Source organism: Anabrus simplex, chromosome 1 (genome assembly GCF_040414725.1).
Source record: "Anabrus simplex isolate iqAnaSimp1 chromosome 1, ASM4041472v1, whole genome shotgun sequence".
In the NCBI taxonomy this organism is placed as follows: domain Eukaryota; kingdom Metazoa; phylum Arthropoda; class Insecta; order Orthoptera; family Tettigoniidae; genus Anabrus; species Anabrus simplex.
The window spans coordinates 1,544,691,805-1,544,719,146 of NC_090265.1; the positions used below are offsets into that span (position 1 = coordinate 1,544,691,805).

Below are 27,342 nucleotides of genomic sequence, written 5' to 3' on the forward strand. Positions count from 1 at the left end.
TATACTTGTTTTGAATACGAGTCCCATTCATGGGTGTTCTGAAATGTTCTACTTGCAGGATCTCCCCGAAGATGAAATCTTAGATATGCAATTTCAGAAGTATTGGAAGTTTACTAAAAAGGGAGCTATTTGGCTCATACCTGACAGATATTAGTGAAACTTGGATAAATTATAAACGAACATGTCCTAAATGTAATCATTTTGCCGCAATGTTAAAGGTAGTGTTAGAATTAACCCTGGAACGATCGGGCCGAGAATCTGAGAACCAGCAGCTTGAAAGTTTGCAATTTCCCCAAGGCTTCAGCATTCAAAGGGCTAGACGTCTATGTAACTTCCTGTACTGATCATAGGGATGCGTTGCAGTTCTTATCTAGGAACTTTATAAGTTAGTCTACTTCTGTCACTTGCAGAAAGTAGCAGCGGGTCTTTCAGGCCCAGCCTGACCGTTGACGTACGTAATTCTGTCCAAGAGGCTGACAAAGATTTTCTGTGGATTAACGTTCAAAGCTCTAAACCATGTTTCATATCTTCAATACTCGCAGCTTCTTGTTGAGGTTTTCCATGAAGTATTGAACATCAAGTGGAAGAATTTCAACATGTGAAACAGACGAAATGTTATACGATGATGAATTTGACGATTCAGGTGCTGACCCAGATTTTGTGACAACCAGTGATCATGCATCCAACAATTAATTCAGTGAAGGAGAAGGAGAAGGAGATATCAGAGGTGCAACTGTAACCAGTTTCAGTGCTCCGGTGATTACAGAGGATTCAAATACAGGTAGGTCTCCTCGTTATTTTATTGATGAAGACAGAAAACTAAGGAACCTGTCCCGGCTGGAACCCCTCTAAGCAATATTTACATGTTACATTGTTCTCGGCATATTGAGAATCATTGTGTTCAGTTTTGGAAAATAGTGTTAAAAACAGATACATCAAGCACATTCTGTTTGTCGCAAATTTTCTGATGTTAATTTTGAGTTGACATATTTGAATTTGGTAGGAAGTCAAGGATTCAAAAAAATGTTTTCGGAGTACTGATATTATGCCATTTCATCGTAATTTTTTAGTTATAATGAATCGCTAAAAGGATGTAACATAATTGTTGGGTGTACCAGACCCAGCCCGACCGTTCACGTTACGTTTCCCACCAGATCGCTCTAGGGTTACTGGGCGGCTTATTCAACCCTAACAGTTCATATATTGTTTGCTCAACAAAAATCTCCGAGTGGCTTTTTAAAAGAAGAAAACTGCCTGGAGGGTGAATGACAAGCCGCACACTAATGGGTGTTGTATAAGTGAGTGATAGCGAAAGCAGGATGTATGTCTTATTTCTGCAATATTTCGATACCTATCTCCATGTGTGATAATATAACAGTGTTACGTATCCAGCACAATGCAGTAGATTTCTCTCGACTTACTCACGATTGACAGACAGGCCCCATGAGTATCTGATAAGATTCGATCTCGGGATAAGTGGAGTTACATACGATCACACCGATCAGTCTTCATTATATAACGCTCATTGAGGGCAAACTAACCAGAAAATAGTTCACCATTCCATACTTCATGACATGAGTTTGAAAGCTATGGAAGAGTCCTGACGGAGCTATCGTTCTTTCATTTTAGCGGCTAGATGCATTGTCAGTAATAGCTCCAGGGCTCTCACTGGTTGAGGTTTCGATATTTACGACTTCACATCCAAACAGTAACACCTGGTTTGTTCACTGTCACTGTATATTAAGACGGCTAGGGACCAGGTGAAGGGCTTCTTTATAACTTAACGAGTCCAGAACTAGAAATGTTATGAAATTGTACAAAACGTATGGCAAGTACGATGAGTGAAACTTAGTAATATAGCTGTGTTTCAAACGTATTCGCTTTTAATGAAGGTTGCTGTTACTTAATGGTAGCAATATTTTTGTCCCTGTCCCATACAGGCCAGAGCAAAATTTAACTTCCTCTAAGGTCTCAGTCCCATCGAAGACTAAACATTGATACTACCTTCTTCTTTTACGATGCCAGTGGTACCACATTTTTGAAACGTATAAAGTATCGTATTTCCTCACCTCCTACGCCTTCCTCTTTCATGAACGGGGTTCAAGGAGTCGACATAGAAGAAAACAATCGCCACCAACAATCATCTTTAAAAAAATGGTTTTACTCCATCTGATGACTTTTGTTACCGGTCTACATTACTATGTGTTTGGTTGTAATTAATAGTGTTACGTATCCAGCAAAATTCAGTCGATTTCTCTCACGATTGGCAGACAGAAATAAAAATTCTTTTTTTTTCTTATAATGAATAATTATAGTAATAACAACAACAATAATAATAATAATAACAACAACAATAATAATAATAATAATAATAATAATAATAATAATAATAATAATAATAATAATAATAATAATAATAATAATAATAATAATAATAATCGTTAGTTTCCAGCTACCATGTGCAGGCATTTCGATTTTATGCCGTCAAGCTGTCTGCATGTCAATTTTGATGTTCGATGACAGAGAACGGAAGGTTAGCCGCGAAATCAATTCAGTGCGAAGAAACCACAGAAATCAGGATGTTTTCTTAGAGAAATCCACTTGAAAGCGTGGGTTGGATTGATAGCTAGACAAGTAGTTTCAGCACATTGCGGTCTACCAACAAAGGATGCCTGAGCAATATGCTAGAAATTGGCCCATGATTGTAAAATCAGTTTCCAGTTTCTCACATAACTCATGTCGGATTGACTCGTGCCCGACGTGTCCTCTCCTTCTGCCCACAGACGATAAATCTCTGCCCATGATGTAGGTCCTGGTCTCGTTCCCGCCTGTAGTGAAACACAAATACGAAATATCTCATGGACTCAAAACAGTATGAAGCCGACCACCCTTGAGCAACGTTCTTTGCGGAGGGAAGCTGTACATTAATACCATTTCACTGTCAAGGATTCATGACAGCTGGCAAAGAAGAATATCATCAGAACATCAGTACTCACCTTATCTAACTTGTTGATTAAACGCAGCTCGTACCTTGTGATCATAATTATACTTTTTTTTTTGCTATTTGCTTTACGTCGCACCGACACAGATATGTCTTACGGCGACGATGGGATAGGAAAGGCCTTGGAAATGGAAGGAAGCGGCCGTGGCCTTAATTAAGGTACAGCCCCGGCATTTGCCTGGTGTGAAAATGGGAAACCACGGAAAACCATCTTCAGGGCTGCCGACAGTGGGGCTCGAACCCACTATCTCCCGATTACTGGATACTGGCCGCACTTAAGCGACTGCAGCTATCGAGCTCGGTCATAATTATACTAGGAGCAAGGGAGCAATTATGAATGTTTCGTGATAAACCTAATTCGTTTTGCTTGTATAATAAAAGAAATGTTCGTTTCCACCTGTCGCTATCGATATCTGCATTGCTGCTGAAATAAAAGCACTGAACTGAATGGAGCAGTGCATGCTCAAGATGTCTCGCTGTCTCGTATACGTAGCTGACCGAACTCGATAGCTGCAGTCACGTAAGTGCGGCCAGTATCCAGTATTCGGGAGATAGTGGGTTCGAACCCCACTGTCGACAGCCCTGAAGATGGTTTTCCATAATTTCCCATTTTCACACCAGGCAAATGCTGGGGCTGTACCTTAAATAAGGCCACAGACGCTTCCTTCCCACTCCTAGCCTTTTCCTATCCCATCGTCGCCATAAGACCTGTGGCGGTGCGACGTAAAGCAAATAGAAAAAAAGAAGAAGAAGAACGTAGCTGAGTGCGATGTCTCTCCAAGGTCGTTCCGGACGCCTGCCCATTAGCTCGCTCCTTCCTGCCCATGCGATATTTATACAATTCCTGCGCGTCTATTGAAACGACGATACCTCCTAAACTATTCATTAGTGCAAAAGGGAATTTTTATTACTGAGGTGAATAAACTAGACTTGTGTCCAAAATTACAGTAACAAACGTACATGTCTTCATCCTGTATCTATTTCACCATACAATCGTACTAAGTGGTATTCAACTATCCGTGCAATGTAAACACATGGTCGTACGATAGTATTCTTAATGGCAGATAGCTTTTCCGTCACCTTACAACTATGACAACATTTCTCTACATGTGATGAGCGGCAGGATGTGCATCTGACAGTAAAACTGGACAAAACGCACATCAGTTATCAACACCAATAAATTTGGGAGAAAGGCCAATTTTGGTCAAAAGTAAACAAGTACTGGTGTGCAAAGTTTTCTTTTGGGGGAGGGGTTACTTCTTGTTTAACGTTGCACTAACTCATCGATGTTTTCCATGGACGTAAGAAAGGGGAAACGACTAGGTCTGAAAAGGTAGCGGCCGTGGTCTTAATTAAGCTACGGCTCCAGCATTTACCTGGTGTGAAAACGGGGTGCCGACGGACGGTGGGATTCGAACCCACTATCTCCCGAATGTAAGCTCACATCTACTCGACCCTAACCACACGGTCAACTCGCACGGTGTGGGCGAAGTTAAGTCTCACATCTTCTTCCATAGGATTAGTTCAAATATTGTTTTCTATGAGAACCTTGATAGCCATGCATTGTAATCCAGGTACAATAAGAAGTCTAAGTGTTCCAATCCAGACACATCCCAGGGTCTCACAACAGGACGTATGAGGTACAACACTGCTTCCACTTATACCGGTTTCCACTTTTTCATCTCCTGAGAACGCAATACATTGACATTCAACATCTCTACTCCTGTAAGGACTCTAAAACCTCTTTTTATTTATTTCTTCGATGGACACAGAGTAAAGCATACACACTTTTAGTTCGGGATCATTGCGGTTCATTAAATGTGTTAATGTTATTGTTTTTACGTCCCATTAACTAATTTTTGGAGACGCCGAGGTGCCAGAATTTTGTCCCACAGGAATTATTTTACGTGTCAGTAAATCTATCGACACGAGGCGAATGTATTTGAGCACTTTCAAATACCACCGGACTGAGCCAGGATCGAACCTAGCAGTTGGAGTCAGAAGGCCAGCGACTCAATCGTCCGAGTCACTCGGCCTGGCTCATTAAATGATTGTCCTTGCTCTTGACTGAATAGACATACATAAAGTTTCTATCTTCATTCTCTTGTTTACCTCATCAAGCTCAGAACACGCCCAAGTTTTCGGGCGTCACAAACAACTCAGTTTGTCTCCTCCTTACAAGTCCATTTAGGTTCTACGTTATTTCCAAGTCTCGAAATATTCCTTTTTCACGACGGAATTACATTTCTCCTGTGTGTCTTTATCCTGTTATCAAACCGAGCAGTATTCCTTATCAGAATCTGGTGATGATGAATATGCCAAGCCCCTTTCAATATCATCATCATCATCGTCATCATCATCATCATCATAATCATCATCATCACCACATCAAATATACACAGGTGCTTCCAATGACTCAACAAAAGCGTTCATGATAATTCTCACTCTATCGATTCAAAAGAACTTATCACGAGTAATATTTTTCCATTTGAAAAAGAAGCGCACGAACGTAGGAACGGAAATTATCTCGCACTGTAAACTCGCTTTTCTCTGTAGTTAGTACTATCAAAACAGCATTGCAATATTCTGTGTGTTAACGGAAAGCTGCCCACTGGCAAAATGAATGGTGCAGTAATCCACCGTTAGAATAATATTGTATAATCTACTATAAGACTACACTGAAGGACTTTAACAAAATCTGTTCCGCCTCATGCAACTCGATTGACAAGAGTTAAAAACTCACTCTTGGCCATTACGAGAGGTGGTTATTTTCAACAACAGACGAATACCGGGATTATACAGGTAATGTAGGTCACGCCGCTTGCTTCTCAATCCTAGCTTCAAATATTTAGAAGAACACAACGCGATTTGCTGTATCAGACATTTTACACGAGGCTGTTAACCAGAATACATACATACAACAGCCAAACGTTCTCGATGCTAGAAGTTGAGAACAATACAATTGATTTATCCAACATGAATTGGCCTTATGTTAAATGGTGTTATTCAAACCCTCGAACAACTTGCCGGGCTGATTACCAGGTATTAGGCAGGAACAGTATATTTCATGACTTGGAATCGCCCCTTTCACACCATCTGGTGGGCCGGTAGGTAATTAACTAATGATGGATAGATAGTAAGGCTTTCATTGTCGTTGGACACGGTCTGCCCTAATTGAGGCATTCTGTGGCCCGGTGCATTGACCAGTTCGTGACGGTCGGCTTATGAATCGCCCCCTTACCAGCCGTAGCTCAGTGGCAATGGACGTTAATGGTTACGTTATGTCTAATTGTACAGTACATTATTAAAGTAATTACCAGTAGTGTCTTACGTCATAGTAACCAGTGCGGCCTTACAGGAATACAAGTTACATTACTCTGCACTGGCTAAGAGTAGAAGCCGGTATATTCTGTGCTCTGAGACTCGCACTTCGACCAGCCGCACTCCCAGCTCGGCAATCTCTGTCTACTGAGAATACGCCCTGAAATAAACTGAAGACATCTTTCAGTTGACATGAACTTCTCAACGCGGTCGGTTTGCAGTTCTTCTGACTTCTTTTTGACTACAAGCTGCAGTGTATCTTGACTGCATTTGCAGTTCTGACGACCGCATCGTGCTGTCCACTTCGGTTGCAGAAATTGAATTTATTCATTTATCGGTATGGAGTACGAAGTAGAAACACTACTGTTGCTACTTCTTTTGAGAAGGGAGAGTCGTAGGGAATTTAGAATGTTCTGGGTGCATCCAGTTTCAAAACCAGAAGTCAAAATGGTCATTTCTGCCATTTATGCTCAGAACTTAAGGAAAATGAAGTTATGCCATTTCGATGGCATTTTTATGTACAGTACCATTGGCAAGGATTTTCAAGACTTGTGTTCATCAAAGATACGCAAATGCCGTGGCAGACAGCGTGTGAAGGCCGACCTGACTAATTCGGCCTGATATAACTGGTTTCAATGATGCAAACTCATGTACCGTACCTCATTAGTATTATTCGTTGCTATATCTATTCTCACTGTTTGAAATTACAATATCCCTCAGTTTTCTTTAATGGCGTATGGCCTCCGGACAGGACTGGTGCAGGTCTTTCGAAACCTATAGGCAACCTGCCTGCCTTTGAAGATAGGGCACTACCTACGATGAATCGAACCTGGGACCCTTTGAACGGAAGGTCTGCACGCTAACCATTTAGTTATGGAGCCGGGCATATAGGCTACTTTACTGATTACTTTCCTGTTCTTTAATAAGGAATAGATTACTTTTCAGAATACAATTCAGTCTTTAAGATGTTTTCCCCTTATTGTCGTTAGAAGTCGGCCCCGCGGTCTAGGGATGGCGAGTCTGCTCTTAACCAGAGGTCCTGGGTGCGATTTCCGACTAGGTCAGAACTTTTTTACCTGGATCTGAGGGCTGGTTCGAAGTCCACTCTTCCTAGGCGAGGACAATGACTGAGGAGCTATATGATAGTGGGATAAGGGCTCCGGTCTAGATGATTCGTCGTGCCGACCACACGTCACCTGCAAGCCTTCGGTCTGAGCAGCGTTCACTTGGTAGGTCAGGGCTTAGAATGCCCTTAGAATTTAGGTACAGGTGGTACTTGAGAGAATTGGAACAGGAGAGGTGATACTCCAGACAAAAATATTGGGAAACATGTTCTACAATTAATACACGATAACAGCTGAATAACTAGCCGTTTCTTCACACCTTTTTTTAAAAAAACGCCGGGCTGAGTGGCTCAGACGGTTGAAATGCTGCCCTTCTGACCCCAGCTTAGCAGATGCATCCTGGCTCAGTCCGGTGGTATTTGAAGGTGCTCAAATACGTCAGTCTCGTGTCGGTAGATTTACTAGCACGTAAAAGAACTCCCGTGGGACTAAATTCCGGCACCTTGGCGTCTCCGAAAACCGTGAAAGTAGTGGGACGTAAACCCAATACCATTATTATTATATTTTTAAAACACTCAGTTGTGAGCCAATAGAAGCTCATTACAAGATTTACATTTAACGCTCGGTGACAGTGTCAAATCCCCGCGATATTGTTCGCATCCACTCTATCACAAATTTTGGGCAAAACCATCTCGATACGGGTAATGTAGGCCGTAGAAGAGACTTCCAGCATCCGTAATCCCGGCACTAAGCAGAATAGAGTAATAAACATCATGCCTGATCATCTCACCGACAGTAGTTAATGGGCTGTAAAACATTGCTATTATTACTCTTGTGATTCTTCTTCTTGTCCTTCTTATTCTTATTCTTATTATTATTATGTACTGATATTACCACACTTTGATGAGTTCGCAGATGCGAACTGCGTCGTACTTGCAGTCTTGGCTTTGTTTTACGGCCGGATGCTTTTCCTTACGCCAACCCTATGTGGAGGGATGTATTCACTATCCGTCACTCTGTGATGGTTGGTAGTCTAATGCGGGGCCTCTCACGGTGTATGCACCAGTGCATTGCGCTGTGCACGGTGTAAAAGACGACTTCTCTAGGTTGACCAGAGTGCGGACCCCCACTCCTCGATTTGGAACTGTCTCTCTCTTTCCCCACGCCTGTCTCGCTCGCTCCGCCTCCCTCCCTCTTCCTCATTTGCTCCGTAGAGCTCCAAATCCGAGCCGAGTTGACCCGAGCTTAGCTGAATAGCCCAGAGGCGAAGCGTTGGTCCGAGCCGAGCTGAGTGGGATCGATGCACTGTGTACAGGGACTCTGCGCCTCAGTTTGCACGGGTGAGATTTTGGACGTTTGAGAGGCCCTGGCTCTAATATATTGTGACTGTATGAAGGGGAAACTCGTATTGGGACAAACACAAAAACACAGTCCCTGAATCAGAGGAATCAATCAGACGCGGTTAAAATACCCGGTTCGACCCACGAATCGAAGGCTGAGCGCTCTAAACTGATGGCCACAGCGCTAAAAATTCAGCCAAGGAGTAGGACTTTATTATTTTTTTCTTTACAATTTGTTTTACGTTACACCGAAACAGATATGTCTTATGGTGCCGATGGGATGGGAGAGGCCTAGGAGTGGGAGGAAGTGGCCATGGCCTTCATTAAGGTACAGCCCCAGTATTTGCCTGGTGTGAAAATGGGAAACCACGGAAAACCATCTTCAGGGCTGCCGACAGTGGAATTCGAACCCATTATCTCCAGGATGCAAGCTCACAGCTGAACACCCCTAACCGCACGGCCAACTCGCCCGGTGGACATTATTATTATTATTATTATTATTATTATTATTATTATTATTATTATTATTATTATTATTATTATTGTGTCCGGCTGCATGACTAAATGGTTCGCGTGCTGGCCTTTTGCCACAGAGGTCCCGCGTTCGATTCCCGGCAGGGTCGGTAATGTTAACCATAATTGGTTAATTCCCGTGGCACGGGGCCTGGGTGTTTGTGCCGCCTTCATCATAATTTCATCCTCCTCACGACGCTCAAATCACCTACGGGAGTCAAATCAAAAGACCTGCATCAGGCTTCTCCGGAGGCCACACGCCGTTATTATTATTATTATTATTATTATTATTATTATTATTATTATTATTATTATTATTAATTATTATTATTATTATTATTATTATTATTATTATTATTATTAATGTCCGGCTCCTTGGCTGAATATTTAGCGTATTGGCCTTCGGTTCAGAGGGCCCAGCGTTTGATTCTCGGTCGGGTATTTTAACCACGTTTCATTAATTCGTCTAGTTCAGGTGCTGGGTGTCTTTCGTCTTCATACACACAACACATCACACTGTCAACTTTCACTGAGACACGCAATGGTGATTACATCCCTCCACAAGGGATTGTCGTCAGAGAAGGCATCCGGCCGTAAAACTTGGCTTAATCAATAACATTGCCAATCCCAGTATGGTGGTAGAAGGCCAGGAAGAACCAGAAGATTATTATTATTATTATTTATAAATTTAACTTTGTTTCTATACAAACTGCTGTACTGAGCGAGTTGGCTGCGTGGTTCGAGTAATGTAGCTGTGAGCTTTCATTCAGGAGAAGGCAGTTTTGAACTCTACCTTCGGCAGCCCTGAAGTTGGCTTCCCATTTTCACACCAGGAAAATGCTGTGGCTGTACCTTAATTAAGGCCAAAGCCTTTTCCTTCTCAAATAAAGCACTTTCCTATTCTTACGTCAGCGAAAACCTTCGATGTGTTAGTGCGACGTTCAAACCCTGACAAAGGGAAAGCAAATTTCTATGAAGTTTAGACGTTTTAATAAGCTTAGAGTTTAAGCACCCTGTGTTAACTCGTCTTTCGTTTTACTGAGTGGAACCTCCACGGTCAGAACGTAACCAGTTTTGTTTATAATACTGCTATCCTCAGTAAATCGATTCCTCTCTCACTGGGAAAATACTAAATGACCTATCTCCGATCTCTTACTTGCTCTGAAAACTGAGTTACGACTTCACATAGGTAGGGAAATCCAGTTCAAGACTTTCTTTCTGTCATGGTAAATGGAAGGCTAATCCGATTTTCTCTTTCTGTTGGCGGATAAACCTTCTTATCTCCTGCCTATGAGCAGGTGTATAATGTAAAAAAAAAAATGTATAATCCCGCTGTAAGTGTGACCTACATTGGTTTATTTATGTGAGACCGGTCTAGTGTTCCGTTGCCGACTTGTATTCAACAGGACCCCAAAGAACCGATCTCTAACAATGCATGATGCAACACACTGGTTTCTTTTCTTATGGATGGAATATCAATGTATTGTTGCGTAGGTAGAGACGTCCATCTTCTATGGTCGGAAGAATTTGTCTTTCTTCTGTACCCAGCGAATGTTTCTGAATTTCATTATTATGTGACACATTCTTCCTTCTCACAATTATTTATTAGCTATGCTGCTACATGTCGTATTATCCTACCCTTAAAGTTAATTATTTTTATTCTGATCCATTATTGTTAATAGTTCGCAATAGTTTCTTAACACGTGGTTGTTCCTGAATGGACACGTAGTACCTCCGAGAAAGATGGTTCTGAATGAAGGTGGTAAGGGAATATAATGTAGCTGAGGGGTCGAAAAAATCGTACTTGGTAGAAGAACAGGTTGCTTGTGGAACTTGGTGATGTGTCGATGTATCGAGTTTCCAGTGGTGTTTTCTAATGTGTAGCCTAATGTTGCTAGAATCTCCTTACAATTTGTTGGTCACTCCAGCATTTTGTTCAGTCAGTCCCTTATTGGTTTTAATTAAACCCCGGCACACAAACACTAACCTAAGAACAAAGATCTGCTCTACGTGACAAATGAAGGTGGAGGAGTAAAGACAAAGTGAACTGATCAGCTAAAACGCACCGCCTTGTAAAGTGTGTGTACACTAGGTGTGTCAATGATGTGAGAAAGAGATATCCCTTACACTACATCATTTATTTATTTTATTTATTTATTCTTTCTTAATTCGTTTACCCTCCAGGGTTGGTTGTTCCCTCGGACTCAGCGAGGGATCCCACCTCTACCGCCACAAGGGCAATGTCCTGGAGCGAGAGATTTTGGGTCGGAGGATACAACTGAAGAGGGGGACCAGTACCTCGCCCAGGCAACCTGACTTGATATCCTGAACAGGGTCCTTGTGGGAAGATGGAAAGATCGGAACGGATAGTCAAGGAAGACGGAAGGAAGTGGCCGTGGCTTTAAGTTAGGGGCCCTCCCGGCATTTGTCTGCACTAGAAGTGGGAAACCACGGAAAACCACTTCGAGGATGGCTGAGGTGGGAATCGAACTTTCCTCTACTCGGTTGACATCCCGTGATTGAATGGACCCCGTTCCAGCCCTCATACCACTTTTCAAATTTCGTAGCAGAGTCGGGAATCGAGTCTGGGCCTCTGGAGGTGGCAGCTAATCACACCGACCACTACATCTATTTATGAATTATTAATGTAATGTAATGTAATGTAATTAATTAATTAATTAATTTAATTGTCGTATGGCTTTTAGTGTCTTGAGTGTCCAAGGATATGTTCGGCTTGTCTGTGCAGGTATTTCAATTCGACACTCATAGCCGACCTGCGCGTGTGAGTGTGGCGTGATAATAATAATAATAATAATAATAATAATAATAATAATAATAATAATAATAATAATAATAATAATAATAATAATAATTGTTAAACGTCTCTTCAATTGCTAAAAATTTAAGAGAAACCCCGGAAAGGGGGTGGCGGTTGGATATTTTCCAAGAGGATTGCTTATCAGTCCTCCCATCAGGGAGGTCTGGGAAGGGTCATTTTATACGATGTAATTGTCAGTGTATAATGCTAGGAGTTCCTATGAGATAGACCTTCATTTGTAATGAACAAGAATCCTTGCTCGTAGGCTATTTCCTCGCTGGGCACAGATTTGTACACTGTATATTGCATATAATGTATGTGTATGGTCCTATCCTCATTTATTTGAAAGGCATCTTTTCGTGCTGATTTTAATTTTTAGTCTTTCATATCCTAGTGTAAGAGCCGTGTCTTAACATGCTCGTTAACTTTACCATATAATTTTCAACCATGATAACTGAAATTTAACTTCTGAAATATTTTATATGGATTGTTTTTTGACTGTAACAAGAATACATTTTTATATTAGCTATACGTTAAATATATAATAAATAATCAAATCGTCCAGCTTTAATGAGAGGGGTAGAAGGCGAGCACGTCACGCGCAGGTAGTGGTTGTTCCAATCAATAACTCTACAGGGTGGTTGTATTTACGATATAGACAGTTCATACATCTAACAGATTATCTCCTTTCGATGTCATGCAGATGGGTGCAACGAGTACTCACCGCTGCCAGATGGCAGGTGGAGATGGACAGTCCGATGGCGAGTGGTACAGATCCCTTGACGTCATTCCTCTTGTCATCACACACAGCGTGCACCACCAAGACCAGCACGAAGGTAATGAGGGCCTCAATGAAGAGTGCCTGAACCGGAGTCAACTTCTCATTTACCATTGTCATGCCCAGGTTCCCAACCACTTCGCTGGGGGTCAGCACCTGAGGAACAAGTAGAAGAGTTGGAACGTGTCTCATAGAACTCGGCAAAAATCAAGAATGTCAAAGAGGATCATAAATGAAAAATCAAAGAGTAAACATTCAGTTTCCATCGGCTTCTGATTGAGCAGAATTAAAAGACACCGGCTATATATTATTTACTGAGCAAGTGGCGGCGCGGTTAGGGTCACGTATGTATCAGCTAGCATTCGGGAGATAGTGGGTTCGAACCCCACCGTTGCTATTTTGTGGTTTCCCACTTTTACACCAGGTAAAGGCCGCTCCCTTACCACTCCTAGCCTTTTCCTATCCAGTCGTCGCCATACGATCCATCTGTGGTGGTGCGACGTAAAGAAAATGGTCATTTACGTCTGGCTGTAACGTGTCGGAAGCTAAAATGCTGGTAATAGCAATACAGTTCGAAGGGCTAATGTGTCACATTCTGTATCAGTGGCGGCGCGTTCTATATGTTCAGTGGTTCAGTGAACTCCCTAGAAATACGGTAGGTAACTTTTAGTAAAATGGTTAATCAAGAGCCTATTCCTTTAATTAGCTCATTATATTCGCGCACGTAGCGATGATTTTGACACCAACACCGGTTGCTCTCCGCAACCAGCGAAGAGGTTCAATTTTAGGACTGTCGGCGCGGGGCTGTGGGACGTAAGGAGGGTGCGCATGGCGAGGGGCTATGAGGAGCGAGGAAAACATAGCCCAGGAATCGCTGGCGAGTGGACCAGCGATAGACACGAGCAACTCCGAAATTAGCCGAAGCACTGTCACAGCGCGCGGTTAAAATTTGCTGTTAGTGGTAGGTTTTGAAGGAATGTTAATTTAATGATTTTACAATTCTGAGGTAATTAATCGCTATGAGCCAGAATATTTTGGTAATTATGGTTTGTATAGCATCAACAGGCTTGCGTAGCCTAAGTTTGTACAATTCATTAGACTTTTCATTAGTAATACGCGTTTTATGAATAGTAAACAGCAAACTACGTCAACACAAATAACAGTAGTCTGCCTAACACACTCTTGGAGCAGTTATTCTTACGCAAGCAACTCTTCCAAATCATATTTTCTGTCTGTCATTCTTCATTGTTTGGTAACTTCTTTGAGCTGAAGCTGGGTGCCTTCAAAGGAAAGTCACGATGCCAATCAAGCAATTTTACATCCGTGTAAATATCAAGTAACAATAAATCTGAACATGTTATTTTCCACAGCAGTGAACCCCCAGACGTTTCATCCACGCGCCGCCACTATTCTGTATGCAGTGAGAAAATCGTATGTACCATATGATCCCATTGAAAATCAGGTAACTTATCTTCTTTTTCTTTTAGTTCTTTTCATGTCATCTGCAATGTTTCTGCTTCATATTTATTGCAAGAAGACACAAACCACGAGAAGCAGTGCACGCAATGTGGATTGAAACACGTTGTCTTTTGTTTTAGCTTCTTTCGTTCGTGAAAAGTTGAGCCAGCAACTGATTCTTAAATGAAATATAGACTCAAAGAAGTTACCAAACAATGAAGAATGACAGACAGAAAATATGATTTGGAAGAGTTGCTTGCGTAAGAATAACTGCTCCAAGAGTGTGTTAGGCAGACTACTGTTATTTGTGTTGACGTAGTTTGCTGTTTACTATTCATAAAACGCGTATTACTAATGAAATATAGACTGGAACATGAAGGGGCTGTTGATGCTGATGAAATGGGAGACCCAATTTTGAGGTCAGAGTTTGACAGAGCTGTGAGTGACCTAAATAGGAACAAGGCACCTGGAATTGATGATATTCCCTCTGAATTACTGACTGCCTTAGGAGAAGCCAGCATGGTAAGGTTATTTCATTTAGTGTGCAAGATGTATGAGACAGGAGAAGTCCCATCCGATTTTCGGCAGAATGTTGTTATACCTATTCCCAAGAAAGCCGGTGCTGACAGGTGTGAAAACTACCGCACTATTAGTTTAGTATCTCATGCCTGCAAAATTTTAACACGTATTATTTACAGAAGAATGGAAAAACAAGTTGAAGCTGAGTTGGGGGAAGATCAATTTGGCTTCAGAAGAAATGTAGGAACACGTGAAGCAATCCTGACTTTACGTCTGATCTTAGAGGATCGAATCAAGAAGGACAAGCCCACGTACATGGCATTCGTAGATCTAGAAAAGGCATTCGATAATGTTGATTGGTCCAGGCTATTTATGATTCTGAAGATGATAGGGATCAGATACCGGGAACGAAGAATTATCTACAGTCTGTATAAAAATCAGTCTGCAGTGATAAGAATCGAGGGCTTTTAAAAGAAGCAGCAATCCAGAAAGGAGTGAGGCAAGGCTGCAGTCTGTCCCCTCTCCTTTTCAATGTTTACATAGAACAGGCAGTAAAGGAAATCAAAGAGAAATTTGGAAATGGAATCACAGTCCAAGGAGAGGAAATCAAAACCTTGAGATTTGCGGAAGATATTGTTATTTTATCTGAGACTGCAGAAGATCTCGAGAAGTTGCTGAGTGGTATGGATTAAGTCTTAGGTAAGGAGTACAAGATGAAAATAAATAAGTCCAAAACAAAAGTAATGGAGTGCGGTCGAACGAAGGCAGGTGATGTAGGAAATATTAGATTAGGAAACGAAGTCTTAAAGGAAGTAGATGAATATTGTTACTTGGGTAGTAAAATAACCAACGATGGCAGAAGTAAGGAGGACATAAAATGCAGACTAGCACAAGCAAGGAAGAGCTTTCTTAAGAAAAGAAATTTGCTCACTTCAAACATTGATATCGGAATTAGAAAGATGTTTTTGAAGACTTTTGTGTGGAGCGTGGCATTGTATGGAAGTGAAACATGGACAATAACTAGCTCAGAAAGAAAGAGAATAGAAGCTTTTGAAATGTGGTGTTTCAGAAGAATGCTGAAGGTGAGATGGATAGATCGAATCACGAATGAAGAGATACTGAATCGAATTGGTGAGAGGAGATCGATTTGGCTAAATTTGACGAGAAGAAGAGATAGAATGATAGGAAACATCTTAAGACACCGAGGACTTGTTCAGTTGGTTTTTTAAGGAAGTGTAGGTGGCAAGAACGGTAGGGGTAGACCAAGGTATGAATATGACAAACAGATTAGAGCAGATGTAGGATGCAATAGTTACGTAGAAATGAAAAGGTTAGCACAGGATAGGGTGGCATGGAGAGCTGCATCAAACCAGTCTATGGACTGATGACTCCAACAACAACAACAACGTTAATGTGAGCCGCAGTAGATACTAATGAGGTAACCCGCAGGCACAACATGCGACAACACGACTGGTACCTTGCACTGCTCGCCCTTGCATGTCGCCGCAATTACTGGATACGTCAATATTTGCTCCTATTTACCGTTCAGAAGTCATTGAGAAGAACGAAACACAGAGAATTCAATATACAATTGAAGTAAGATTAGACGCATAGAACGAGATGACCACTCCCCATCCCCTTCTCGAAGTAACAATACCCACGTATCACACGGATACAGTGCGAACATATTGAAGGACATCGTGCCCTTATTTATTTGGCAATGCCGGGTTCCATTGCATTGATCTCTCATAAAATAGGGAGTGGGTGAAAGTTTGCATTTCCAGGAGAAAGGTCGTTGTGTTCTGAACCAGACTATCCATAATGGGTGGGGGGGATATGTCTCTTCTAGCCATGACCAATAATAATATTATTTATTTTACATTTTTACATTTTCGGTTTTCGGAGACGGGAATTTACCGGAATTTCGTCGTGCAGGAGTTATTTCAAGTGTCGGTAAATCTGGTTGGCGTATTTCAGCACTATGAAATACTAATGGACTGAGCAGGGATAGAACCCGCGATTTTTCCAGCACTCTACTGCTTGTGCTTCTTGCATTTTCATGCCCTTCGTGTCCCTTGTCTTTCTTTGGCCGATACCTTCATTTTTCGAAGTGCCGCACCCTTTCCATGTTTTTCCTCTGATCAGTGTTACTACAGGATGGTTGCCTAGTTGTACTTCCTCTTAAAACAATAATCACCACCCCCACCTAAGGCAACGTATAGCAATCATCCTTAGCTTTGGTGACTCCACAGGAGTTTTCTATGATATGTAGACAAGTCAGAAAGTAATAATAATAATAATAATAATAATAATAATAATAATAATAATAATAATAATAATAATGTTATTTGTTTTACGTCCCACTAACTACTCTTTTACGGTTTTCTGAGACGCCGAGGTGCCGGAATTTTGTCCCGCAGGAGTTCTTTTACGTGCCAGTAAATCTACCGACACGAGGCTGACGTATTTGAGCACCTTCAAATACCACCGGACTGAGCCAGGATCGAACCTGCCAAGTTGGGGTCAGAAGGCCAGCGCCTCAACCGTCTGAGCCACTCAGCCCGGCAGTCAGAAAATAACATTCCCTAATGTATTGTCTGAAGCAAACGCGCACAGCCTATTGAAACTTGTGTTTACGCTAGGTTATAGTTCGAATGTTAGATACCAGTACGTTACCTGTAACCTACAGTGACGACCGGCTAAATGGCTAAATGGTTAGCGTACTGGCCTTTGGACACAGGAGTCCCGTGTTCGATTCCCAACAGGGTCGGGAATTTTAACCATCATTGGTTAATTTCGCTGACACCGGAGCTGGGTGTGTATGTGTCGTTTTCATCATCATTTCATCCTCATCACGACGCGCAGGTCGTCTACGGAGTCAAATCAAAGGACCTGCACCTGGCGAGCCGAACATGTCTCGGACACTCCCGGCACTAAAAGCCATACGTCATTTCATTTCGGCACAGTGACGATAGGGACATTGTTCAGGCACTAAACAAGGGGTCGACGGAGAGGATGAAGATAGTTGAATCGTATATTCAAGGAAATACCGACAATTTTCTCCACAAGTCTCTTGCCGATCAATTTACAGTTATACGAAAATGAAGTATGTGTAGAGATAGTTGTTGGTTTAATAATAATAGTAATAATAATAATAATAATGGCATGACCTCAGTTACTAGGTTGCAAACCAACTGTGGCGGTGGCGTTAGGTGGATTGTGTGACAAATTAGAGTCAGCCGATGTCCAAGATGTTAGGCCCCTTTAAACAACAAGCATGTCTGACTCGTTGACTGAACGGTCAGCGTACTGGCCTTCGGCTCAGAGGGTCCCGGGTTCGATACCCGGCCGGGTCAGGGATTTTAACCTTAATTGTTTAATTCCATTGGCACGGGGGCTGGGTGTATGTGTTGTCTTTATCATCATTTCATCCTCATCACGACGCGTGAAATAGAAAGACCTGCAACCCGTCCTGGGATATCCCGGCACTAAAAGCCACACGACATTTCATTTCAGCAACAAGCATCGTGATGAGACAAATTAGACGTTCCAACTGTTGCTGTTACCAGCATTTCAGCTTCCCACAAGTTATAGTAGTACTGTGGGACAAACTTTCAGGAGCCAGGCGTTTCTTAAAATCTATAAGAGATTAAGGGGCGTGGAAAAAGTACCTTTAATAATAATAATAATAATAATAATAATAACACGTTACACAGACGAAGAGACTTTTGAATCTGAAGGTTACCATTTCTTCAAGAGCAGAGCAGATCAAGAAAGAGTCCTCAATGTATCTGTGATGCTTGAAACCGTGTTTGCTGTAACCAATGTCCTTAAATCGGTTGCAAATTTCGAATCAGTAAATGACAGATTATCCATATTAACAATCAAATGCACCAACAAGACATACAGCCTAGGAGATTCGCGAGAGGCCTGCCACCCACTAAGTCACCGTAATGAGAGCTTCAGCTTACAAGATCGGCCATGTCCATCTCCCAGTCAGGTACTATATTTCACACCGCGCTGTCTGTCCGTGTTGCACGACTCAGCTCACTCCTCCTTCGTCTAGCCTCTTAAAATGACCCATTTATTTATTTCGAGCCAACCAACCCCCTGATAGCGACTCTTCCTCTTAACCGGAAGACATGGTTTTATTTTCGGCACGTCCAAATATTTGAACTCTAATCCAGGCGCGTAACCATAGGGGGCGGGTTACTGGAAGGTTAGAACCCCTTCCCCCCCGCCGCCATAGAATTTTTACAAATGAAAATAAACAGAAACTGACAATAAACAAGTGAAAGTCGACTCAGTGGGTTGACTCTTTTGAATATTCACCGAGACATAATTGTAAAACCAACAAATCTCTTTAATCTATTTTCTAAGATGCCTCGAAAGTTTGATTTTTGCCGGGCGAGTTGGCCGTGCGGTTAAAGGCGCGAGGCTGTGAGCTTGCATCCGGGAGATAGTGGGTTCGAATCCCACTGTCGGCAGCCCTGAAGACGATTTTCCGTGGTTTCCCATTTTCACACCAGGCAAATGCTGCGGCTGTACCTTAATTAAGGCCACGGCTGCTTCCTTCCAACTCCTAGGCCTTTCCTATCCCATCGTCGCCATAAGACCTATCTGTGTCAGTGCGACGTAAAGCCACTAGCAAAAAAAAAGAAAAGTTGGATTTTAGATTGTAATCTGAACACCATTCGTCGATCCTGGCTGCGCTGCTGCCCTAGTCTGAGTATTATAAGGTTGGAATTGAGGAACTCTCAGATATGAAAGACAGCTAACTCGATGATAAATGCCAAGAAATGCGACTGAGGGGGTCCTCACCCTGACTTCTTATCTCCAATACATTTTAATCAGCATGTGAAGTACTTGGCAGTTTTAAGCCCCTTTAAGGAACATATGACCCATAAAGTTGTTTTTCGGCGTTTTTCGGAGCATTTACTTGGAAAAAAGTGACACATGGATAACGTTATCAACAGCTATATAACGCATGCGTATACTCTGCCATGGTCAAAGTCACATTAAACCACATTCAGATTGTAAGGCTATTAACATAACTGTTTGCTTCTATTATATATTTGTGCATTTTAAACACCGTTAGTGCTAATAATTTATATTATAATAAAATAGTAGTAATATAAACATACTATAAATAGTTATGTAATACTAATAAAGCAATAACGCTCGAGCTTAATTCCTTGGTCATTACTACTTGGAATAAGTGAAAATGAAGTAATTATAAGTGAATCGGAGTGAGTAAATACAGTACACAAAAATTTCCATTTACATATTTGTGTCCTTTCATTGTTATAAAATAATATTCTAAGCATTACATTTTCATGAAGGCTGTTCACAATATATTTATCCAATGCTTTATGTCAATATTAGCTAATTAAGGAAGTCGCGAAATGCAATCCACAGTGTGTTTCAGTTTCTCCATGAATTATAAAAATATTCCTTCGGAAAATGAGATATCGCGTGCCATATGGTCTGACTAGGCTATCACTTCGACTACACTGTGTCAGGCAAGTTATCAGTCAGGTGAGTTCATGTGCAAAGTTTCCCAGACTGGTGGATGGTAGCATTTTCCATCTGGATATCTCGTGGGAAGCACGGTGTAGCATATTATCATCATTATCAGTTTGATAGATGTGGTGGTGTTGATTATTGTCGTTTAAAGGACTAATGTGTTAGCCTAATAGATGTTCTTCAGTTGCGCGTCGGTTTCCTTCGCAGTCATCTAAATAGTCTTCAGCTTGTGATACAGTTCGCTAGACGAGCCAACACGGCCCACACAGCACGACAGACTGTCGTCTACTTCTCAACGATGCACGACCTCTCCGATGTGATGTGTCCTCAATTATTCGCCAGTTCGAGAAATAATCGACCTTGTTAACTGAATATATTGACCTGGGTTAAAGAAGATTCCATAAGAAACACGTGGTCCACTTTAGGACCTCATACGTAACACACATTAGCTGCCTGTCATCGATATTTTCTGGTCGGACTCAAACGAACTTACTTTACAAGTATGGACGATTATTGTTTTAATAATAATAATAATAATAATAATAATAATAATAATAATAATAATAATAATAATAATAATAATCAGCTAAAATCAGACACTACAACACAGTAGTAAATCCAGAGGGTCTGTTGGCTCGGAGAGCCTACCACTGAATAAGAAAGGAGAACTGTAGGAAATCGAGAAAGAAAAGGGGGGGGGGGGAATCTTGAGAAAAATTCTAGGACCAGTGAGAAATACTGATGTGATATGAAAGATAAGAAAGAACGAGGATCTTTACAGACACACTGGAAATACTGATCTCAATACGGAATTGGAGGTTGAAATTCTGTGGACATTTGGTGAGAATGGACGAGAACTGATTAACGAAGAAGCTCTTTAAGTACATTTTAGGACTGAAGGTTACACCGAAATCAGTGAAGAGGTCAAGACGGATTCTGAGGAAATTGGGCTGACAGCAGGTACGATCAACAATTAATAGAAAGGAGTTCCGAAGCGGAGAAACCACCAAAATGAACGCCCAAATTGATAATATCCAAGGAGCAGAGAAAGATCAGAAAAAGAAGACGATCAAGTAGCCTTAAGTTCTATGTAGTCCATGGTTGGAAAAATTCTGATTTTAAATAATAATAATAATAATAATAATAATAATAATAATAATAATAATAATAATAATAATAATAATAATAATAATAATAATTGTACCGGGTGGCCACGTCGCTAATTCAAATTTTGCGCCTGTTGAAACTCCCCTACTGGAGGAAGTCTGAACTTTATCTAATGTGTTAATTTTCAAGTTTCTCAGAAGATGTATCTACTTGGAAATTTTGAAGTTTCTGAACTGGGTCGTTTTCGATGTATTTTTGTTTTACCTGTAGTAAGAAGTGTGAACTTTCTCTTCTAGAGGACACTACTGAAGAACTACAATGGTGCACCCTAGTGCGAAGTGAAAGAACTGTTTTTTGGAGAAATTTTTATTTCAAAAGTTTGTTCCTTGTTAAATTTCTTTCTGTTATTGTTTAAGTTGGCTGTATAACCCTTTCTTTCCCCTTGTTTTGAATTTAGCCAATCCCGAATTTCTTTAATTAATTTATGACCAATCAGGTGTATCTTCTCCAAATTGAATATGTTGCTTAACCCTAGCCAATAAAGTTTTTGTGGGCGGGTGTTCTCATTCCTGAAACGCCTCGAACTTTCCGCGAGAGTATATAAACTGCTGATTTTCGGGTCTCCGGGCCACTTCAGTAACATCTATCAGTGTGTAAAGTACGTAGCAGGGGGCGGGAAGCGCCTCTTTCTTCGGGCAGCAGTTCAGCCACCAGGTAATGGCCGTTTAATAACTTCTTTTCTTGCTAGCTCAGCAGTTTAACTCTCGGGGCAGGTCCGAAGCCTTTCTACCATGTAACTTTTCCCCTAAAATGTAAAGACACCTAGTATCAATTCTATCTTTTAAACTACATATTGGGATAGAGAGTGCTTAACCCTCTCGAGGCCCCACTTATATTGCGTTGAGGTGAACTTATTTTCTCAACCGTTTCTTCCTTAATGTAATGTAAATTGTTTTCTTCTATAAGTCACCTCTTTAGTATGGGATTAGCCCTTGCAGTAACGGCCTAGTGCCAAGTAGGTTTTATATAAAAGTGTATTAGGAGTGCAAGAACGCCTCCTCTCAAGTTGGTATTTTTTGAGGCCATGTAATTGACCTGTTTCTTTACTTGATAGGCCTCAGTAGGTTGGGTATTTTTACCCCTGTTTTCATGTCCTTGGAGGACAACTTGAAAGTGGAGTCTGGTGTGGCCTTTGATAGGCTCGAACTTAAGAGCAGGTTGCTCTTTCTAAAATTTTGTTTTCTGCGCGCCTCGAGGAGGCTTTACTGTGTAATTGGGAGCGAGTGCTCCTGGGCATGATAGGGGTCTTCTGCCCCTTTGTTGAATTCTATATATCGTAAGGTTGGGCTTATAGCTCAAGAATTGTGTGTCTGGCTCTCGGAGCCCAAATCCTGTAATCACTGTAATTGTACATTTTCGAATTGTGTTTCGGCTACCGAGTACCTGTTCTATTTGTTATTTCTTAATCTTGAAAAGAAAATATAACCTTGTTAAATTTTATATCCAACGCTCAGCCCGGCAGGGGAAGGATTGGTGGACACTAAAATGCTAAAAACACGCAATTGGCATTGGCAAGCTTCAAGGGGCTATCAGTTCAATTCTCAGTTCTGGAATAGGATTAACTCGGCCTCGGGCGGACATCTGGAGGAGTAGATAGTAACTCCCTCGACGTAGACTAATTATTTACAATACTATGCGTTTGACGTTCCTGTAACTACTAGAGGATGAATCAAAATTCAATAGTTGGAGGCCGACATTTTGAAGAAATTGAGAATATAACTATTGCATGCCAATGTAGTAGTAATATTTTACAAAAAACTGTTCAAAAATGTGTCTGGACATTTTAAATATTACATTTCTCTGACTACACTTTATGCTGACAAGAGAATAACCCAAATCTTAGTAACTGGTCACACTTTCACGGCTGGACCCATCCAGATACCAAAGGCGTAGCAATGCTGAAATACCGAATCCCGTGAGATCTCTGAAGTTGAGCAACATAGGGTGTGGCTACAGTGTGAATGGGTAGTGCATGCTGTTGGCTACAGCAGGTGCGAAAAGAATCTGGCCACCCTTCCGCAAGTAAACTCTGACTCAGGGTGCTGGTCTTGATGAGGGCACTGAATAGACTACCAACGTCCAGGTTTGGATAAGATACTTGATTATTTTCGTGTTACGGGATAGACTTTACAATGGATTGGTATACCATCGCAAATGTAAGCCACATTCACATGGGAGTACCGAATGATATCAGCCCACACGCCCTTTACTGCTCAAGACAGATCTGACAATATGTATTGCTCTGATAATAGGTATATGTGAAATGTAATCAGTTCTAACACGGTATCTGTCTATCTGTTAAATCATCCCGGAGGCTGGTTGGATCCTCAGAAAGCACCATCAAAGATTATGCGGTTAAGTGGCAAAGTTTGGGTTTCTGGCCCTGTCTTACACTTAACCACATTTTACAGCTATTAGATGTCCGACTCGTGAGCTAGAATGGTTAGCGTACTAGCCTTCGGCTCAGGGGGCCCCGGGTTCGATTCCCAGCCGATTCGGGGATTTTAACCTTCACTGGTTAATTCCAATGGCCTGGGGGCTGGGTGTCTGTGCTGTCCCCAACATCCCTGTAACTCACACACCACACATAACACCATCACCCACCACAATAACACGCAGTTACCTACGCATGGCAGATGCCACCCACCCTCATCGGAGGGTTTGCCTTACAAGGGCTGCACTCGGCTAGAAATAGCCACACGAAATTAAAAATTTTAAAAAGCTATTATTTACTTATAATTTAACAGAGTTGTATTACACTGACACTCTCACATGCATAAAGGAATATTATATTATATTATATTATATTATATTATATTATATTATATTATATTATATTATATTATATTATATTATATTATATTATATTATATTATATTATATTATATATTAACCAATATTAATATAGAGTAATATAGCTCAAATAGTCCGCCTCTGTGGTGTAGTGGTTAGCGTGATTAGCTGCCACCCCCGCAGGCCCGGGTTCGATTCCCGGCTCTGCCACGAAATTTGAAAAGTGGTATGAGGGCTGGAACGAGGTCCACTCAGCCTCGGGAGGTCAAGTGAGTAGAGGTGGGTTCGATTCCCACCACAGTCATCCTGGAAGTGGTTTTCCGTGGTTTCCCACTTCTCCTCCAGGCGAATGCCGGGATGGTACCTAACATAAGGCCACGGCGGCTTCCTTCCCTCTTCCTTGCCTATCCCTTCCAATCTTCCCATCCCTCCACAAGGCCCCTGTTCAGCATAGCAGGTGAGGCAGCCTGGGCGAGGTACTGGTCATTCTCCCCCGTTGTATCCCCGACCAAGGGTCTGAAGCTCCAGGACACTGCTCTTGAGGCGGTAGAGGTGGGATCCCTCGCTGTGTCCAAGGAAAAAACCGACCCTGGAGGGTAAACAGATGATGATGTTGATGAATATAGCTCAAATACACGTACCAAACCCGCAAAAACCAATGGAGTCGCCATAATGAAGTATACAAGACATGATAAGGAGTGAGATAGTTTGCCATGATTTCTCACTGGACCAAAATGCATTACTGCAACTTACCTGCCCTGTGAGTAGCACCTTTCATACATCCGGACGTACTCAGTACCAGCAATGCTTCAGCAATTTCCATACTGTCACGATCATAAATGAGACAGAATGAGTGATAGCTACATTTTTCTCTGGCCTGTGCCAAGGCACAGATGCAAAACCATCCAGGTTGATATAATATCTGTCCTTTCTTTACATGAATAGTGGAACACTTCGTAGCTGAGAGTTAATGGGATGCTAATAAGATCATTTTTAAAAAATGTAACGACCAAATTCCTGACGTCTTAACAGCTCCACTGGTTATTGGAGTAATTTGCATTCCTTGGGCTGTTACGTCACGTGCCTGCCAGTCAGCTGATGTGGCGGCGACCTTGAACCAGGAAGAGGGCCGGTGGCCTCCGCTGCCAACATTGTATACATGAGAAAGCTAACGGGACCACCACATTCCCAGCTTTCTTTTACTATGCCAGCAAATTCCTATGAAGAAACAGTTCCAAATTTTAGCCACAAATTTCGAACGACAGTCAATTTCCCACTTAGGAGAATTATAATAATGTCATTACTTTTACATCTCACAGACTACTTTTGCGGTTTACGGAGATGCCAACGTGTCGGAATTCGAATAAATCTACCGACACGAGGCCGGTGCATTTGAGCACCTTCAAATGCCACTGGACTAGGCTGGGATCGAATCCGCCAATTTATGGCTCAGAAACTGTCTGTACGGAGGCGACACAGTCCCCAATGAAATCGTTGCTGACGTCTCACAGAGGTTTTTTTTAATTTCGTGTGGCTATTTCTAGCCGAGTGCAGCCCTTGTAAGGCAGACCCTCCGATGAGGGTGGGCGGCATCTGCCAAATGTAGGTAACTGCGTGTTATTCTTGTGGAGGATAGTGTTATGCATGGTGTGTGAGTTGCAGGGATGTTGGGGACAGCACAAACACCCAGCCCCCGGGCCATTGGAATTAACCAATGAAGGTTAAAATCCCCGACCCGGCCGGGAATCGAACCCGGGACTCTCTGAACCGAAGGCCAGTACGCTGACCGTTCAGCCAACGAGTCGGACGTCTCACAGAGGTGACCACGGTTCAAATCCCAGCCAATAATTGTGGGATGTTTTAAATCAAAAGGCACGCCTCTTTAGTTCGGATTTCACGTAAAACTAGAGGCGCATGACTATGATCACGATATTAACAGTAACGTAGAAGCTTGCTACCTTTTGATCCACGCAGACCGGCGGTTTCCCGTGACTCTCTTGACTGTTGGCAGTGCATATTTAAATCGCAGATTCTTCTTCTGATTTTTAATAGTTCCACTTTTGTTTTCTGCCTAGAAAATACCGAGAACTTTGAATGCCTTTCTTCTTCATCATCTTCTTCTATCTCCTCACAGAAGGTAGGCGACCATATTTTTTTTCCTTTTTTTTTAATACTTCCGGTGTCAGAGTCGCAGAGTCGTAGATGTCGAACCACTATCGGTGGTTCCACGTCCAAAATATTCCTTTTATCCGCGTTTATCTTTTCCCTTACGATTAGTTGTGAATGGTTTACGTCCCCATAAATAATAATAATAATAATAATAATAATAATAATAATAATAATAATAATAATAATAACTGTAAGACAAAATTTCGGCACCTCGACGTCTCCGAAAACCGTAAAAGTAGTTATTGGTACGTTAAACTGAAGTTATTATTATTATTATTACAATATTATTTGTTTCAATTCTAGTTGCTGATGGTGATAACAGGCGATAGGTTGCGGAAGATGTTCGAAGAAGTTCGTTAACGTGCTGGAAGTCAACGACGTGGAGCTGTCACTCGTAAACACCCTCAGACGCCATCGATCTCAATCCAGATCAAATCTGCTATAGTGGAGAGGGAAGATAACACTTACCTATCCTACCCACTAAATGCTTTATAATTCCGCACCCTGATGGGGTACGGTGGGTCTCCTCTCTCAAGCCCAAGGTGATTTCCTAGTGGCTTTACGTCGCATCGACACAGATAGGTCTTATGGCGACGATGGAATAGGAAAGGCCTAGGAGTTGGAAGGAAGCGGCCATGTCCTTAATAAAGGTACAGGCCCAGTATTTTCCTGGTGTGAAAATGGGAAACCACGGAAAATCATCTTCAGGGCTGCTGACAGTGGGATTCGAACCCACTATCTCGCGGATGCAAAATCACATCCGCGCGCCTCTAACCGCACGGCCAACTGGCCCGGTATGATGATTTGAGGTAGGGAGAAGGGTGAGAGGGGAGCGGCCGTGGCGTGCAAGAGGAACTGTCCCAGTATTTGTCTTA

At 41.9% G+C, this 27,342-nt stretch overlaps 1 protein-coding gene across 1 annotated transcript in view; it reads right to left on the bottom strand.

Moving 5' to 3' along the window:
* Window positions 1–27,342, bottom strand: part of Drip (aquaporin homolog protein drip) — a 483,076-nt gene that overhangs the window by 114,343 nt on the left and 341,391 nt on the right. Inside the window, exon 4 of the mRNA XM_067138074.2 lies at window positions 12,782–12,991. Within this exon, the coding sequence (XP_066994175.2) occupies window positions 12,782–12,991 (210 nt within the window). The remainder of the gene's footprint in view (window positions 1–12,781; window positions 12,992–27,342) is intronic.